This window comes from Mustelus asterias, chromosome 19 (genome assembly GCF_964213995.1).
Source record: "Mustelus asterias chromosome 19, sMusAst1.hap1.1, whole genome shotgun sequence".
Classification (NCBI taxonomy): Eukaryota; Metazoa; Chordata; class Chondrichthyes; order Carcharhiniformes; family Triakidae; genus Mustelus; species Mustelus asterias.
Window position 1 is genome coordinate 20,110,081 of NC_135819.1, and position 15,696 is coordinate 20,125,776.

The following is a 15,696-nucleotide window of genomic DNA, read 5'->3' on the forward strand; positions in this document are numbered from 1 at the left end:
AATACAGTCAGGTGGGTGGAACAGTGGCAACAGAATTCAATTCAGAGAAGTGTGAGGTAATGCATTTGGGAAATCGTAATGAGGTAAGGGTGTGTACAATAAATGCTAGGATACAGAAGCATGGAGGAACTGACACACCTTGGAGTACATGACCACAGATACCTGACAGTGGCTGAATAGGGAGATAAAATAGTCAAGAAATCATTTGAAATATTTCCCTTTACGAGCTGAGAGGTTACACTGGAACTGCACAAAACATACTCGATGGGCTGAATGACCTCCTCCTGCATTGTAAGGATTCTGTAACATTCCTTCAAGGCAGTTTTCTCTTTACATCCAGCTGAGGGGACAGACAGGCCTTGGTTTAACACCTCACCCAAAAAACATCACTGCCAACAGTGCAGCACTCCCTCAGTACTGGACTAGGAGTGTCAGTCTGGATTGCATGCTCCAGAATTCGGCTCAAGTCCAGGATTTTATAACTGGAGACAAGAGGGCCACTCACTGAGCTGCCCTCAGAGACAGTTATAAAAAGATCCCATCTCCTACAACCAAGGGAAAAGATGTTCCCAGAACTTTGTGCTCGGTATGAAATCAGTCGCTTGTGGCTTTCCTCTGCGTCCAGGGCTTGGATGGGTTCCTCTGTCCATCAGTCGACAGATCAGAGTGTGTTACACAAACTGCAGCCCGACATTACAACGCATACACTGTGCTTAAACACTAGTCGATGCTCTGGAAGATCAGCTGACTGCACTGTACTCCTCAATTTAAAATGATGGGCCGGGTTTAGTTTGTTAATATACTTAATGTTTATTGCCTATCCCTAGTTGCCCGAGAAGGTGGCGATAAACCACCCATTTTAACAGCTGGCTGGCCTGGCGTAAGGATGTCAGGCTTCCTTCCCTAAAGGAGATTGAGCCAGTTGGGTTTTCACAACACACTGGCAGCTTTGTGATCAGTCGTACAATAGCAACTTTGTGTTTCACACTTCTGATAGGTCACTGGCTTAGTTATAAAGAGCTCAGTATTCTACTTGCTAGGTTAACTGTGCCTCTACAATGACTGGACATGGTATGTATTTGTAGTTTCCTCACTCTACTCCATTCCTCCCCCCCCCGCCCCAACTCGACCCTAACATGGCACTGAGGATGAGCACAAAGTGAAACAATGCGGGAATAGATCGTCACTCCGTGAGGATCATGGACAGCGAGACACTCCGACACCTTTTCCCCCCCATCTCCAAATAAGAGGCCCAGACTATCCCAAGGACCAGGCAACACAAACAGTCATACAGACTGCAGGTGGAGTGTAGACAATATCAGAAGTCCTCTGATTCCTCCTGACCCCAGAGAAACACTCTCAACCATGAGCTCTCCTTTATTTGGAGCACAGGGCAGAAAGGAAACAGGGTCCTAATGATGTCAATGGACCCCAAAGATTTGCTTTGCGGTTAATTTTTCAAAATTATTTCGCGGGATGTGCATTGCTGGCTGGGCCAGCATTTATTGCCCATCCCTAATTGCCCTAGATTGGCTTGCAGGCCATTTCAGAGGGCACTTGCTGTGGGTCTGGAGTCACAGGTAGGCCAGATCAGTTTAGGATGACAGATTTTCTTCCCTAAAGGGACATTAGCGAACCAGATGGGTTTTTTAAGACAACATTGACCTCATTAGATTTTTAATTCCAGGTTTTTTTTTAATTGAATTGAATGATGCATTAGCAAAATATTACAACTTTTAATTTGAAACCAGCTTCCTTTGTCTTGTTGGAAAACTCATAGAATCATAGAAACCCTACAGTGCAGAAGGAGGCCATTCGGTCCATCGAGTCTGCACCGACCACAATCCCACCCAGGCCCTACCCCCACATATTTACCTGCTAATCCCTCTAACCTACGCATCTCAGGACTCTAAGGGGCAATTTTTTAACCTGGCCAATCAACCTAACCTGCACATCTTTGGACTGTGGGAGGAAACCGGAGCACCCGGAGGAAACCCATGCAGACACGAGGAGAATGTGCAGACTCCACACAGACAGTGACCCGAGCCGGGAATCGAACCCAGGACCCTGGAGCTGTGAAGCAGCAGTGCTAACCACTGTGCTACCGTGCCCCCCCGTGAACTCAAATTCACTTAAGACCATAAGACATAGGAGCGGAAGTAAGGCCATTCGGCCCATCGAGTCCACTCCACCATTCAATCATGGTTGATTTCAACTCCATTTACCCGCTCTCTCCCCATAGCCCTTAATTCCTCGAGAAATCAAGAATTTATCAATTTCTGTCTTGAAGACGCTCAACGTCTCGGCCTCCACAGCCCTCTGTGGCAATGAATTCCACAGACCCACCACTCTCTGGCTGAAGAAATTTCTCCTCATCTCTGTTCTAAAGTGACTCCCTTTTATTCTAAGGCTGTGCCCCCGCGTCCTAGTCTCCCCTGTTAATGGAAACAACTTCCCTACGTCCATCCTATCTAAGCCGTTCATTATCTTGTAAGTTTCTATCAGATCTCCCCTCAACCTCCTAAACTCCAATGAATATAATCCCACGATCTTCAGACGTTCATCGTATGTCAGGCCTACCATTCCTGGGATCATCCGTGTGAATCTCCGCTGGACCCGCTCCAGTGCCAGTATGTCCTTCCTGAGGTGTGGGGCCCAAAATTGCTCACAGTACTCCAAATGGGGCCTAACCAGTGCTTTATAAAGCCTCAGAAGTACATCCCTGCTTTTGTATTCCAAGCCTCTTGAGATAAATGACAACATTACATTTGCTTTCTTAATTACGGACTCAACCTGCAAGTTTACCTTTAGAGAATCCTGGACTAGGACTCCCAAGTCCCTTTGCACTTTAGCATTATGAATTTTGTCACCGTTTAGAAAATAGTCCATGCCTCTATTCTTTTTTCCAAAGTGTACGACCTCGCACTTGCCCACGTTGAATTTCATCAGCCACTTCTTGGACCACTCTCCTAAACTGTCTAAATCTTTCTGCAGCCTCCCCACCTCCTCAATACTACCTGCCCCTCCACCTATCATCACATGGGGAGGGGCGGGGGGGTCTGCTCCCACACATCTTTATAATACAGGCCATATCATCAACTTAATCCCTTGCAACCACTGGTAAAATGTGCATTGTGGGATGAAGAATTCAGTCTTACTAGAAAAGCGAGACTAGCATGCGTGGTTGAAAATAGTCACAAGTAGGCTTACATTAACACTACAATGAAGTTACTGTGAAAATCCCCCAGTCGCCACACTCCAGCACCTGTTCGGGTACACTGAGGGAGAATTTAGAGTGGCCAATGCACCTAACCAGCACATCTTTCGGAGTGTGGGAGAAAACCGGAGCACCCGGAGGAAACCCATGCAGACACAGGGAGAACATGCAAACTGCACAGACAGTGACCCAAGCCAGGAATCAAACCCAGGTCCTTGGGGCTGGGAGGCAGCAGTGCTAGCCACTGTACCGCCCCTAAGGGGCTAGGGAAGTGAACTTATTTGCCAAATATGTGCAAAAACATAACTTTTGGGGGCTGGACAAATGGGTCACCTATCTATGGTCACGGGAGAACAGTGATTTAATATAAATTGCAAAAGGAAATGAGGAGAAGCTTTTTTTGAAAGGACAGTGAGCCGTTATGACCCAGATTGTGCTATCTGAAAGGATGATGAATGCAGATTCAATAATAGATTTCAAAATCAAATTGAATATCCACTTGAAAAAGAAACACGCGCAGAGCTAGGGAGAAATAATAAATCAAGGGAGTGAAACTAATTACACACTCTTTCAAAGCGTTGGTGCCAACACAGTGGGCCGAATGGCCTCCTTAGGTTCTCTATGATTCTGGGCACAGTACTTGGAAAGTGTTCGATTCCCAGCTTTACCGTCCCTCATCACGATAAACAAATCCCTTAGACACAGTGAAAGCAGGTGTACAAATTGGGATGCACCGTGGTGAGCACTGCTACCTCACAGCGCCAGGGACCCGGGTTCGATTCCCGGCTTGGGTCACTGTCTGTGCAGACTCCGCACATTCTCCCAGTGTCTGCATGGGTTTCCTCCGGGTGCTCCTGTTTTCCCCCACTGTCCCAAAGATTTGCTGGTTAGGTGCATTGGCCATGCTAAATTCTCTCTCAGTGTACCCGAACAGGCGCCGGAGTGTGGCAATTAGGGGACTTTCACAGTAACTTCATTGCCGTGATTAGTAAGCCTACTTGTGACACTATTAAATAAACTTTAAACACTGCAGATCGGAAATTATAACCATGTTCACCGAATCCCCACCATGCAGAAGGAGGCCCTGCAGCCCATCAAGTCAGACACGATGAGCTGAATGGCCTCCTTCCGCAACACCCCAGCAGCAACTCCCAATCAGTGAATGCTGCGGATAACTTTTTAGTAACAGTGTTTGAGGGAAGAATAATGGCCAAGATATCCACTAACTGGTTAAAAACAACTACTTTCCCATTTGAATCACTGCATTAGGCAGATATTTTTTAAAATATTCTTTCACAGGATGTGGGCATCACTGTTTAGGCCAGCATTTATTGCCCATCTCTAATTGCCCTCGAGAAGGTGATGGTGAGCTGCCTTCTTGAACTGCTGCACTCCATGGGACGTAGGTACACCCACAGCATTGTTAGGGAGGGATTTCCATGCCCCTGTCTACATCAATGAGGACGAAGTAGAAAGGGTTGAGAGCTTCAGGTTTTTAGGTGTCCAGATCACCAACAACCTGACCTGATCTCCCCATGCCGACACTATTGTTAAGAAAGCCCACCAACGTCGCTACTTTTTCAGAAGACTAAGGAAATTTGGCATGTCAGCTATGACTCTCACCAACTTTTACAGATGCACCATAGAAAGCATTCTTTCTGGTTGTATCACAGCTCGGTATGGCTCCTGCTCTGCCCGCAAGGAACTACAAAAGGTCGTGAATGTAGCCCAATCCATCACTCAAACCAGCCTCCCATCCATTGACTGTCTACACTTCCCAATGTCTCGGAAAAGCAGCCAGCATAATTAAGGATTAAAATGATGGGTGAGGACATAATAATCAGGATTCCCGGCAGCCAATATTTCTAGATGTACATATTAACATATGCAGCAGTGGCTTCGAGCACGAAGAATGAATAGCCCAGACCTGAACAACTGCACAAATCTCCAGTCTGCAGGTTACACCGACCACCCAAATCATCAACGCCCCAGCAGCAACTCCCAATCAGTGAATGCTGCGGATAACTTTTTAGTAACAGTGTTTGAGGGAAGAATAATGGCCAAGATATCCACTAACTGGTTAAAAACAATTACTTTCCCATTTGAATCACTGCATTAGGCAGATATTTTTTTAAATATTCTTTCACAGGATGTGGGCATCACTGTTTAGGCCAGCATTTATTGCCCATCTCTAATTGCCCTCGAGAAGGTGATGGTGAGCTGCCTTCTTGAACTGCTGCACTCCATGGGATGTAGGCACACCCACAGCATTGTTAGGGAGGGATTTCCAGGATTTTGACCCAGTGACAGCAAAGTAACGGTGATATAGTTCTAGCTCAGGATAATAGAGAAGCTTGGAGGGGAACTTGGTGATGTTTCCAGGTGTCTGCCACCATTTTCATTCCAAGTGGTAGAGGTCATGGGTTTGGAAGGTGCTGCCGAAGGAGCCTTGGTGAGCTGCTGCACTGCATCTTGTAGATGGTCATGACCTAGATTGTGGTATCCATCACACTCCTGACTTGTGCTTTGTAGATAGTGAACAGGCTTTGGGGAGTCAGGAGTTTGAGTTACTCTCGACAGAAATTCTCTGACCTATTCTTGAATTTGAGTTTATTGATTAGTGTCACAAGTGAGGCTTACATTAACACTGCAATGAAGTTGCTGTGAAATTCCCCTAGTCGCCACACTCTGGCGCCTGTTCAGGTCAATGCACCCTAACCAGCACATCTTTCAGACTGTGGAAGGAAACTGGAGCACCCAGAGGAAATCTACGCAGACACGGGGAGAATGTGCAGACTCCACACAGTGACCCAAGGCTGGAATCGAACCCGGGTCCCTGGCACTGTGAGGCAGCAGTGCTAACCACTGTGCCACCATGCCACCCCGTAGCCACAGTATTTATTTGGCTTGTCAAGTTCAGTTGCTGGTCAATGGTAACCCCAGAATGTTGATGCCAGAGGTGCTTTATTTTGGATGTGACATTAAATAAAAGGATCTAAATACCCTCTCATGTGGGCATAAAGATCCTGTGGCAATTTTCAAGCAGGGCAGTTCTGGTGGTGGTTTCCTGCCTAACATTCATCCATTTTACCTGCATTACAGATTTTCTAGCCAATTACCACAGTACAGTTTGTGAGCTCCGACTGTGCACAAATTGGCTGCCTCATTTTCCTACACTGCGACAGTAACTAAGCTTGCAAAAAAAAAACTTCATTGACCATAAAAAAAGACCACAAAACGAACTTTATAAACATCAGCAGAAAATGCTGGAAAATCTCAGCAGGTCTGACAGCATCTATGGAGAGAGAATACAGTCAAAGCTTCGAGTCAGGATGAACCTTTCGTCAGAGCTCTACAGACGCTGTCAGACCTGCTGAGTTTTTCTGTTTTTGTTCCAGCATCCACAGTGTTTTGCCCTTATGTTATCAACACCAGTTTTTCTTTCACAGACTGATGGAAAAATGGGTGTTTGGCAGAGCGGCTCAACAAGATAAGGTTCATTCACAAGGTCATCCTTTGTCAAACAGCCAGCTGATGTGCATAATCAAGACTCCCGCATGATGAAAGGCAACTTGGGTGAGTGATTGGGGACTGGCCATTGGCACTGTTTGAAGAGGAACAGGGGAGATCTCCCGCGGGGTTGTGGCCAATATTCACCCCTATTTCACCGGCATCACCAAATCAGATCATCTGGTCACACGCTGTATGTGGGAGCTTGCTGTGTGTATATCGGTTTCCTACATTACGACAATATTTCAGAAATAGTCCATTGGCAGCAAAACCTTGGGATGATCTGGGTCTGTAAAAGGCGCTATAGAAATGCAAGCTGTAGGACAGACCCAGACAAGAGATGTGGCCAAAGCACCCCTCCCCAAAGAGGTGGAGAACTTTGGGAACCATGGGTCCAAAGGCATTTCTTCCTCCAAAGAATTTTACACTTAGAGGCAACATGTCATTTGGTTTCTGGGTCGAATGGCCTCCTTCTGCACTGCAGGGATTCTATGATTAGACAAATAGTCATTAAAAAAAACCCGACAGATTTCCAAATGAATGCTCCAAGGCTAAGTTGACACAATCTGAGGTTGCATTTCACGTGCTATTAAGAATTTGAGCTGCATTGAGTGCATTTTAATGGTTGGCCCACACATCTCCACATGAGTGAGCCTCCCCTAGTGCCCTGAAAACCAAACGGGTACTCATCCAACTCGGCACATGCGCCCTGGAGAAGGGGTGCCGGGAACACGCATGCGCAGCACTGGGCAGGCAAACCCACCCCTGCGCAGTATGGACAGCGCCGGTGGCCGGCAGGTTTGCGCATGCGCCGCGCTGGCCGGGCCGGCAGCCACCGCGTTTAACCCTCAGCGTTTGGAGAACGCACGGTACAATTAGACTCCCCCCCCACCCCCGGGGCTGCTTTCAAAGCGCCGTCCTGAGATGCCATTTCAGGCCCCTGTTCGCTCGCTCACCTCATAATGCTTCATCTCGACAAACAGTCGGCAGGTCCCCCCCCCCCGCGCGCACGCTCTCTCTTCACCTCCCCCTTCGACCGTTGAACAAGCTTCAACCCGCGAGCCGCTCACGTGACAGTGGGGCGGGGCTGAGCGAGTGGGCGGGGCTGTGGGCGGGGCGGCGCTGAGAGTGGGCGGCGCTGACGGAGTGGGCGGGGCGGCGCTGACGGAGTGGGCGGGGCGGCGCGGCGCTATGGGAGTGGGCGGGGCTGAGGGGCGAGGGCTGAGGGAGTGGGCGGGGCGAGGGCTGAGGGAGTGGGCGGGGCGATGGCTGTGGGAGTGGGCGGGGCGGGGCTGAGGGAGTGGGCGGGGCGGGGCTGAGGGAGTGGGCGGGGCGGGGCTGAGGGAGTGGGCGGGGCTTAGCGAGCCTGGCCTCCTCAAGGCTCCCCCAAAGGACAAGAGGCACAAGGGGCGAGGAGGTGGTCTCCAGATGGAAGGTGAACAATCTCAATTGTCCTCATGTTGCAGGTGAAAGGGAGGAAGGGGATTCACCAACACTCCAGGAACTGAAGACCAATCTCCAGGCCACTTCTGTGTGCAACCCCCATGGAGTCATACAGCACAGAAAGAGGCCCTTCAGCCCATCATGCCTGTACCAGCCATCAAACTATCTATCCTAACCCCATTTTCCTTGTATACTATAAGAGGTCTCACAACATCGGGTTAAAGTCCAACACGTCTATTTGGTATCAGGAACTTTCCGGGCGCTGCTCCTCCAGCTGAGTGGTGACTTGGGTACACAAACAGGGCCCATATATAGACACAGACTCAACTGCAAGATACCTGATGAAGGAGCAGCGCTCCTAAAGCTCGTGATACCAAATAAACCTGTTGGACTTTAACCTGGTGTTGTGAGACTTCTTACTCTTTCCTCCCTGGGCGAGGGGGTCTGTAAACAAAGGGCACAGATTTCAGGTAAGAGGCAGGGTCTTTGAGGTGAGTATTTTTTCCATCCAGAACATAGTGAGGATTTAGAACTCGCTGCCCAAAGGCTGGTAGAGAGAGAAAAACCCTCAGAACGTTTAAAAAGGGGCATTTGAAGTGCTGTAACATACAGAGCTCCAGACAAAGAGCTGGAAAGTGGGATTACGCTGGATGGTTACTTTGTGGCTGGTGTGGACGTTGTGGGCTGAATGGCCTCTTTCCTTGATATAAATCTCTTATGATTCCAAGGTTACGGACCCCTCACCCAACAGCAGGTTAGAAGCTAAGAACCCTGTAGTGAGTAACTCATCTCCTGACTCCCCAAAGCTTCTCCACCAGATACAAAGCATAAGTCAGGGGTGTGATGGATACTCTCCATTTGCCTGGATGAGTGCAGCTCCAACAACACTCAAGAAGTTCGACACCATCCAGGACAAAGCAGCCCCTTCACTGACACCCCAACCACCACCTTCAACATTTACTCCCTCCACCACCAACACACAGTGACAGCAGTGTCCACCATCTTCAGTCACTGAGGCTTTGGAATTCATTGACACACAGTCACCTTGTAGTGCCATGTTTCAATTTTAGTTGTGATGTCAGCTTGGCTCCTTTCGTAGCAGTTTTACTTTAAGCGTGAGAAAGTTGTGGGTTCCCTATTATAGAATCGAATTATAGAATCCCTTCAGTGCAGAAAGGGTCACACAGCAGCAGGTTAAAGTTCAACAGGTTTATTTGGTATCACCTGATGAAGGAGGAGTGCTCCGAAAGCTCATGATACCAAATAAATCTGTTGCACTTTAACCTGGTGCTGTGAGACTTCTTACTGTGCCCACCCCAATCCAACGTCGGCATCTCCACATACCATGAATCGTAGAATCCCCGCAGTGCAGAAGGAGGCCATTTGGGCCCATCGAGTCTGCACCGACTCTCCAACAGAGCATCCCACCCAGGACCTATCCCTGTAACCCTACATATTCTCCCCCCTAATCCCCCATACATCTTGGGGAATGAAGGGACAATTTAGCATAGCCAATCCACTTAACCTGCACATATTTAGGATTGTGGGAGGAAACCCATAGAGATACGGGCAGGACATGCAAACTCCACATAGTCACCCAAGTCTGGAATTGATTTGATTTGATTTGGTTTATTATTGTCACATGTATTAACATACAGTGTTGTTTCTTGCCCGCTATACAGACGAAACATACTGTTCATAGAGAAGGAAATGAGAGAGTGCAGAATGTACTATTACAGTCATAGCTATGGGGTAGAGAAAGATCAAGTTAATGCAAGGTAGGTCCATTCAAAAGTCCGACAGCAGCAGGGAAGAAGCTGTTCTTGAGTCGGTTGGTACGTGACCTCAAGACTTTTGTATCTTTTTCCCGAAGGAAGAAGGTGGAAGAGAGAATATCCGGGGTGCGTGGGGTCTTTAATCATGCTGGCTGCTTTACCGAGGCAGCAGGAAGTGTAGACAGAGTCAATGGATGGGAGGCTGGTTTGCGTGATGGATTGGGTTGCATTCATGACCTTTTGTAGTTCCTTGCGGTCTTGGGCAGAGCAGGAGCCATACCAAGCTGTGGTACAACCAGAAAGAATGCTTTCTATGGTGCATCTGTAAAAGTTGGTGAGAGTCGTAGCTGACATGCCAAATTTCCTTAATCTTCTGAGAAAGTAGAGGCGTTGATGGGCTTTCTTAACTACAGAGTCGGCATGGGGGGACCAGGACAGGTTGTTGATGATCTGGACACCTAAAAACTTGAAGCTCTCGACCCTTTCTACTTCGTCCCTATTGATGTAGACAGGGGCATGATCTCCTTTACGCTTCCTGAAGTCGATAACAATCTCCTTCATTTTGTTGACACTGAGGGAGAGATTATTGTTGCCGCACCAGTTCACCAGATTCTCCATCTCGTTCCTGTACTCTGTCTCGTCATTGTTTGAGATCTGACCCACTACAGTGGTGTCATCAGCAAACTTGAAAATCGAATTGGAGGGGAATTTGGCCGCACAGTCATAGGTGTATACGGAGTATAGTAGGGGGCTGAGAACACAGCCTTGTGGGGCACCAGTGTTGAGGATGATCGTGGAGGAGGTGTTGTTGCCTATCCTTACTGATTGTGTTCTGTGAGTTAGGAAGTTCAGGATCCAGTCACAGAGGGAGGTGCCGAAGCCCAGGCCACGGAGTTTGGAGATGAGCTGAGCTGTAGTCAATAAGTAGGAGCCCGGGTCCCTGGGGCAGTGCTAACCACCGTGCTACCCCATGACTTTTCAAGTGCTCATCTAAATGCTTCTTAAATGTTGTGAGGGTTCTACATGTTTCAGGCAGTGAGTTCCAGAATCCCACCACCCTCTGGGTAAAAAAGGCTTTGCCTCAAATCAGTTTTTTAAAGTTTCTTTATTAGTGTCACAAGTAGGCTTACATTCACACTGCAATGAAGTTATTGTGAAAATCCAATAGTCGCCACACTCTGGTGCCTGTTTGGGTACACTGAGGGAGAATTTAGCATGGCTAATGCACCTAACCAGCACGTCTGTCGGATTGTGGGAGGAAGCCGGAGCACCCGGAGGAAACCCAAGCAGACATGGGGAGAACGTGCAAACTCCATACAGACAGTGACCCAAGCCGGGAATCGAATCCAGGACCCTGGTACTGTGAGACTCCCACTTACCTGACGAAGGAGCAGAGCTCCGAAAGCTAGTGGCTTTTGCTACCAAATAAACCTGTTGGACTTTAACCTGATGTTGTGAGACTTCTTACTGTGAGACAGCAGTGCTAACCACTGTGCTACCATGCTGCCCTATGCCATTGTGCCACTCTATAAATCCCCTCTAAATCTCCTGCCCCTTCTCTATGCCCCTGGTTATCGACCTCTCTACTAAAGGGAAATATTTCTTCCTATCTATTCTTTATGTCCCTCATAATTTTGTACACCTCAATCCCTGCTCTGAGGAAACCAACCCCATCCTAACCAGCCTCTCTTCATCGCTGAAACGCTCCAGCCCAGGCAGCATCCTGGTGAATCTCCTCCGCACTCTCTCCAGTGCAACCCCATCCTTCCTACAGTGGGGCAACCAGAACTGCACACAGTGCTCTAGCTGTGGCCTAACCAGTGTTGCTAAGTTTGCAGATGATACAAAGGTATGTAGATAGTACTGAGGAAGCGGGAGGCTGCAGAAGGACTTGGACAGGTTTGGAAAGTGGGCAAAGAAGTGGCAGATGGAATACAATGTGGAAAAGTGTGAGGTTATGCACTTTGGAAGGAGGAATGGAGGCATAGACTATTCTCTAAATGGGAAAAAGCTTAGGAAATCAGAAACACAAAGGGACTTGGGAGTCATTGTTCAAGATTCTCTTAAGGTTAACGTGCAGGTTCAGTCGGCAGTTAGGAAGGTAAATGCAATGTTAGCATTCATGTTGAGAGGGCTAGAATACAAGAGCAGGGATGTACTCCTGAGGCTGTATAAGGCTCTGGTCAGACCCCATTTGGAGTATTGTGAGCAGTTTTGGGCCCCATATCTAAGGAAGGATGTACTGGCTTTGGAAAGAGACCAGAGGAGGTTCACAAGAATGATCCCTGGAATGAAAAGCTTGTCGTATGAGGAATGGTTGAGGACTCTGGGTCTGTACTCGTTGGAGTTTAGAAGGATGAGGGAGGATCTTATTGAAATTCATAGGATATTGCGAGGCCTGGATAGAGTGGACGTGGAGAGGATGATTCCAATAGTAGGAAAAACTAGAACCAGAAGGCACAACCTCAGACTAACGGGACGATCCTTTAAAACAGAGATGAGGAGGAATTTCTTCAGCCAGAGAGTGGTGAATCTGTGGAACTCTTTGCCGCAGAAGGCTGTGGAGGCCAGGTCATTGAGTGTCTTTAAGACAGAGATAGATAGATTCTTGATTAATAAGGGGATCGGGGTTATAGGGAAAAGGCAGGAGAATGGAGATGAGAAAAATATCAGCCATGATTGAATGACGGAGCAGACTCAATGGGCCGAGTGGCCTAATTCTGCTCCTATATTTTATGGTCTAATGGTTTTATACAGCTCCATCTTAATTTCTCTGCTCTTATATCCAATGCCTCGGCTAATTAAGGCAAGTATCCCAAATGCCTTCTTAACCACCTTATCTACCTGTCCTACTACCTTCAGGGATCTTTGGGCATGCCCCCCAAGGTCCCTCTGATTCTCTGTACTTCCTAGCGTCTTGCCATTCATTGAGTATTCCCTTGCCTTGCCACTCTTCTTCCCATCTAACCAGCCAGTCTATATCAACCTGGAGGGAAAAAAGCAGGACATTATAAAAAAGATTTTTTTTTGTCATTATCTTTGAACGTTTCTCTTTACCAAATATGAAAAATTCTATTGAAAATGGGGGATAGATGGCTGTTTAGAATCATAGAATCTACAGTGCAGATGGAGGCCATTTGGCCCATCGAGTCTGCACCAACAACAATCCCACCCAGGTCGTATCCCTGTAACCCTACATATTTACCCTCCTAGTCCCACTGGCACTAAGGGGCAATTTATCATGGCCAATCAACCTAACTCGCACATCTTTGGAGTTTGACAGTTACGCATCAGCCCACTGGGAAATAAGTCGTTTTGCTTTTCCAAATTGGGGTAGGAAGCCACAAGGATATGTTGACTGGCCAATGACTGGAGTGTGAGTTAGTCATGTGATCAAACCTCCAGGAATACAATTAACCAGAGTTGGCAACCTTAAGCGAAGGTGCCATGATAGAAGAGTGAAAGTTTATTAGTCACAAGTAGGCTTACATTAACACTGCAATGAAATTACTGTGAAAATCCCCTAATCACCACACTCTTGTTCGGGTACACTGAGGGAGAATTTAACATGGCCAATGCACCTAACCGGCACATCTTTCAGACTGTGGGAGGAAACCGGAGCACCCGGAGGAAACCCACACAGACATGGGGAGAATGTACAAACTCCACACAGACAGTGACCCAAGCCGGGAATCAAACCCGGGTCCCTGGCACAGTGAGGCAGCAGTGCTAACCACTGTGCCGCTGTGGAAGAGCAAAGAAGATCGACACTTTGAGATTGAATTAGTGAGGAAGGAGATTTTTGCACCCTGAGGAATAGTAGTGGGAATAGGAGAGAAATGGGGGTGGTCTGTTTGGTCACTGAGGCTTTGGAATTCATTGACATACAGTCACCTTGTAGTGCCATGTTTCAATTTTAGTTGTGATGTCAGGATGTCAGCTTGGCTCCTTTTGTAGCACTTTTACTTTAAGAGTGAGAAAGTTGTGGGTTCCCTATTATAGAATCGAATTATAGAACCCCTTCAGTGCAGAAAGAGTCACACAGCACCAGGTTAAAGTTCAACAGGTTTATTTGGTATCACGAGCTTTCAGAGCGCTGCTCTTCCCTCAGGTGAGTGGCCACTCATCTGATGAAGGAGCAGGAGGCACCTGATGAGGGAGGCATTAGATTTCCTGTTTCGGTGGATGTAAAGCGGCCACTCACCTGATGAAGGAGCAGCGCTCTGAAAGTTCGTGATAAACCTGTTGGACTTTAACCTGGTGTTGTGAGACTTCTTACTGTGCCCACCCCAGTCCAACGCCGACATCTCCACATCATGCAGAAGGAGGCCATTCAGCCCACTGTGCTGCACCAACAACAATCCCACTCTACTCGCAATGCAGACACAAACAGCCTTCAGCCCCGTAACAATTCTGTGATATCTAATCCAGGATTCGAGCAGGTAATCTCGATTGACACTCGAAAGCAGTGCTGAACAGACTTGCAATGCTGGAGATGGCAACGTTTAGATGAGCTATTATGCTGAGGCACTAGACTTGCTGTTTCAGAGGATGTAAAGGATCCCTTGGCACTTTGTGAGTGGGATGGCGAAGGATAGATGGAGGCTCCAAGAGGTCTGACCAGAGCAAAATACTTTCCTTTCCCTTTGCCAATTTCAGCTATCATCATCAGTTTGGATTTCCAAAGCTGTACTTTTGCACTCCCAAAATCCACAGGATTCCTCGTGTGGTCCCGATTCACGGAGATTACTCATCATTCACTTGTCATCCATACATTCCAATTCATAGTTCATCTGTGATGTTATTAATCACTTTCAATATTAACCCAACTGCTTCCCGCCAGCCCAAATCCAGAGCTTAACATAGCTGCTCATTCAGAAGCCTTATTGACGACAGATGCTGGAGAGAATGTAAACTCACTTCACAGCTGCTGCTCTTAAACCAAAACCATGTGTTCACATTCCTGCTCAGTTTGTTTCAAATTACAATCTTGGACTCCAGTCTGTTCTAATGGACTTCATCAAAGGCTCCAATCCCTTTCTCAAAAGGTTTGACTGTTGAAGGCGCCGGATGCAGACCGCAGTACTTAGTCACAATCCAATATTTCAATCTCAAGTGGCTCGAGAAATAGTGGATGCACTGGTGGTCATCTTCCAGGATTCTACAGACTCTGCAGATTGGAACAGTCGCTGCAGATTGGAGGGTAGCTAACGTCACTCCAGTATTCAAAAAGGGAGGTAGAGAGAAAACAGGGAATTATAGACCAGTGAGATTAACATCGATAGTGGGGAAAATTCTCGAATCCGTTATCAAGGACTTTATAGCGGAGCATTTCGAAAGCAGTGGCAGGATCAGACAGAATCAGCGTGGGTTTATGAAGGGGAAATCATGCTTGACAAATCTGTTGGAATTCTTTGAAGATGTAACTAGTAGAGTTGACAAGGGGGAGCCAGTCGATGTGGTATATTTGGACTTTCAGAAAGCGTTTGACAAAATCCCGCATAAGAGATTATCGTGCAAGATTAAAGCACATTGGATTGGGGGAAGTGTAGTGAGATGGCTAGAAAACTGGTTGGCAGAGAGGAAACAAAGAGTAGGAATTAATGAGCCCTTTCAAATTGGCAGGCAGTAACTAGTGGGGTGCCACAGGGATCAAAGCTGGGACCCCAAATATTCACTATATATATTAATGATTTGGATGAGGGAACAAAATGTAACATCTCAAAGTTTGCAGATGATGCCAAGTTGGGT

General features: G+C 47.4%; 2 protein-coding genes across 6 annotated transcripts in view; one reads left to right on the plus strand and one right to left on the minus strand.

Moving 5' to 3' along the window:
* Positions 1-7,807, minus strand: part of tecrb (trans-2,3-enoyl-CoA reductase b) — a 59,432-nt gene extending 51,625 nt beyond the window's left edge. Inside the window, exon 1 of the mRNA XM_078235132.1 lies at positions 7,684-7,807. Within this exon, the coding sequence (XP_078091258.1) occupies positions 7,684-7,698 (15 nt within the window). The 5' untranslated portion in view covers positions 7,699-7,807. The remainder of the gene's footprint in view (positions 1-7,683) is intronic.
* Positions 1-15,696, plus strand: part of nxnl1 (nucleoredoxin like 1) — a 42,954-nt gene that overhangs the window by 10,727 nt on the left and 16,531 nt on the right. For 3 of the 5 annotated variants that reach the window (XR_013500143.1, XM_078235134.1, XM_078235133.1), the window contains one exon: positions 6,667-6,793. The exons of 1 other annotated variant lie outside the window; for it this stretch is intronic. Coding sequence is in view for 2 of the 4 variants with exons in the window: in XM_078235134.1 (XP_078091260.1) it covers positions 6,775-6,793 (19 nt within the window). In the remaining 2 variants the exon portion in view is untranslated. Of the gene's footprint in view, positions 1-6,666; positions 6,794-8,193; positions 8,641-15,696 lie in introns of all 5 variants that reach the window. One more of the 5 variants, XM_078235135.1, reaches the window with a different exon arrangement.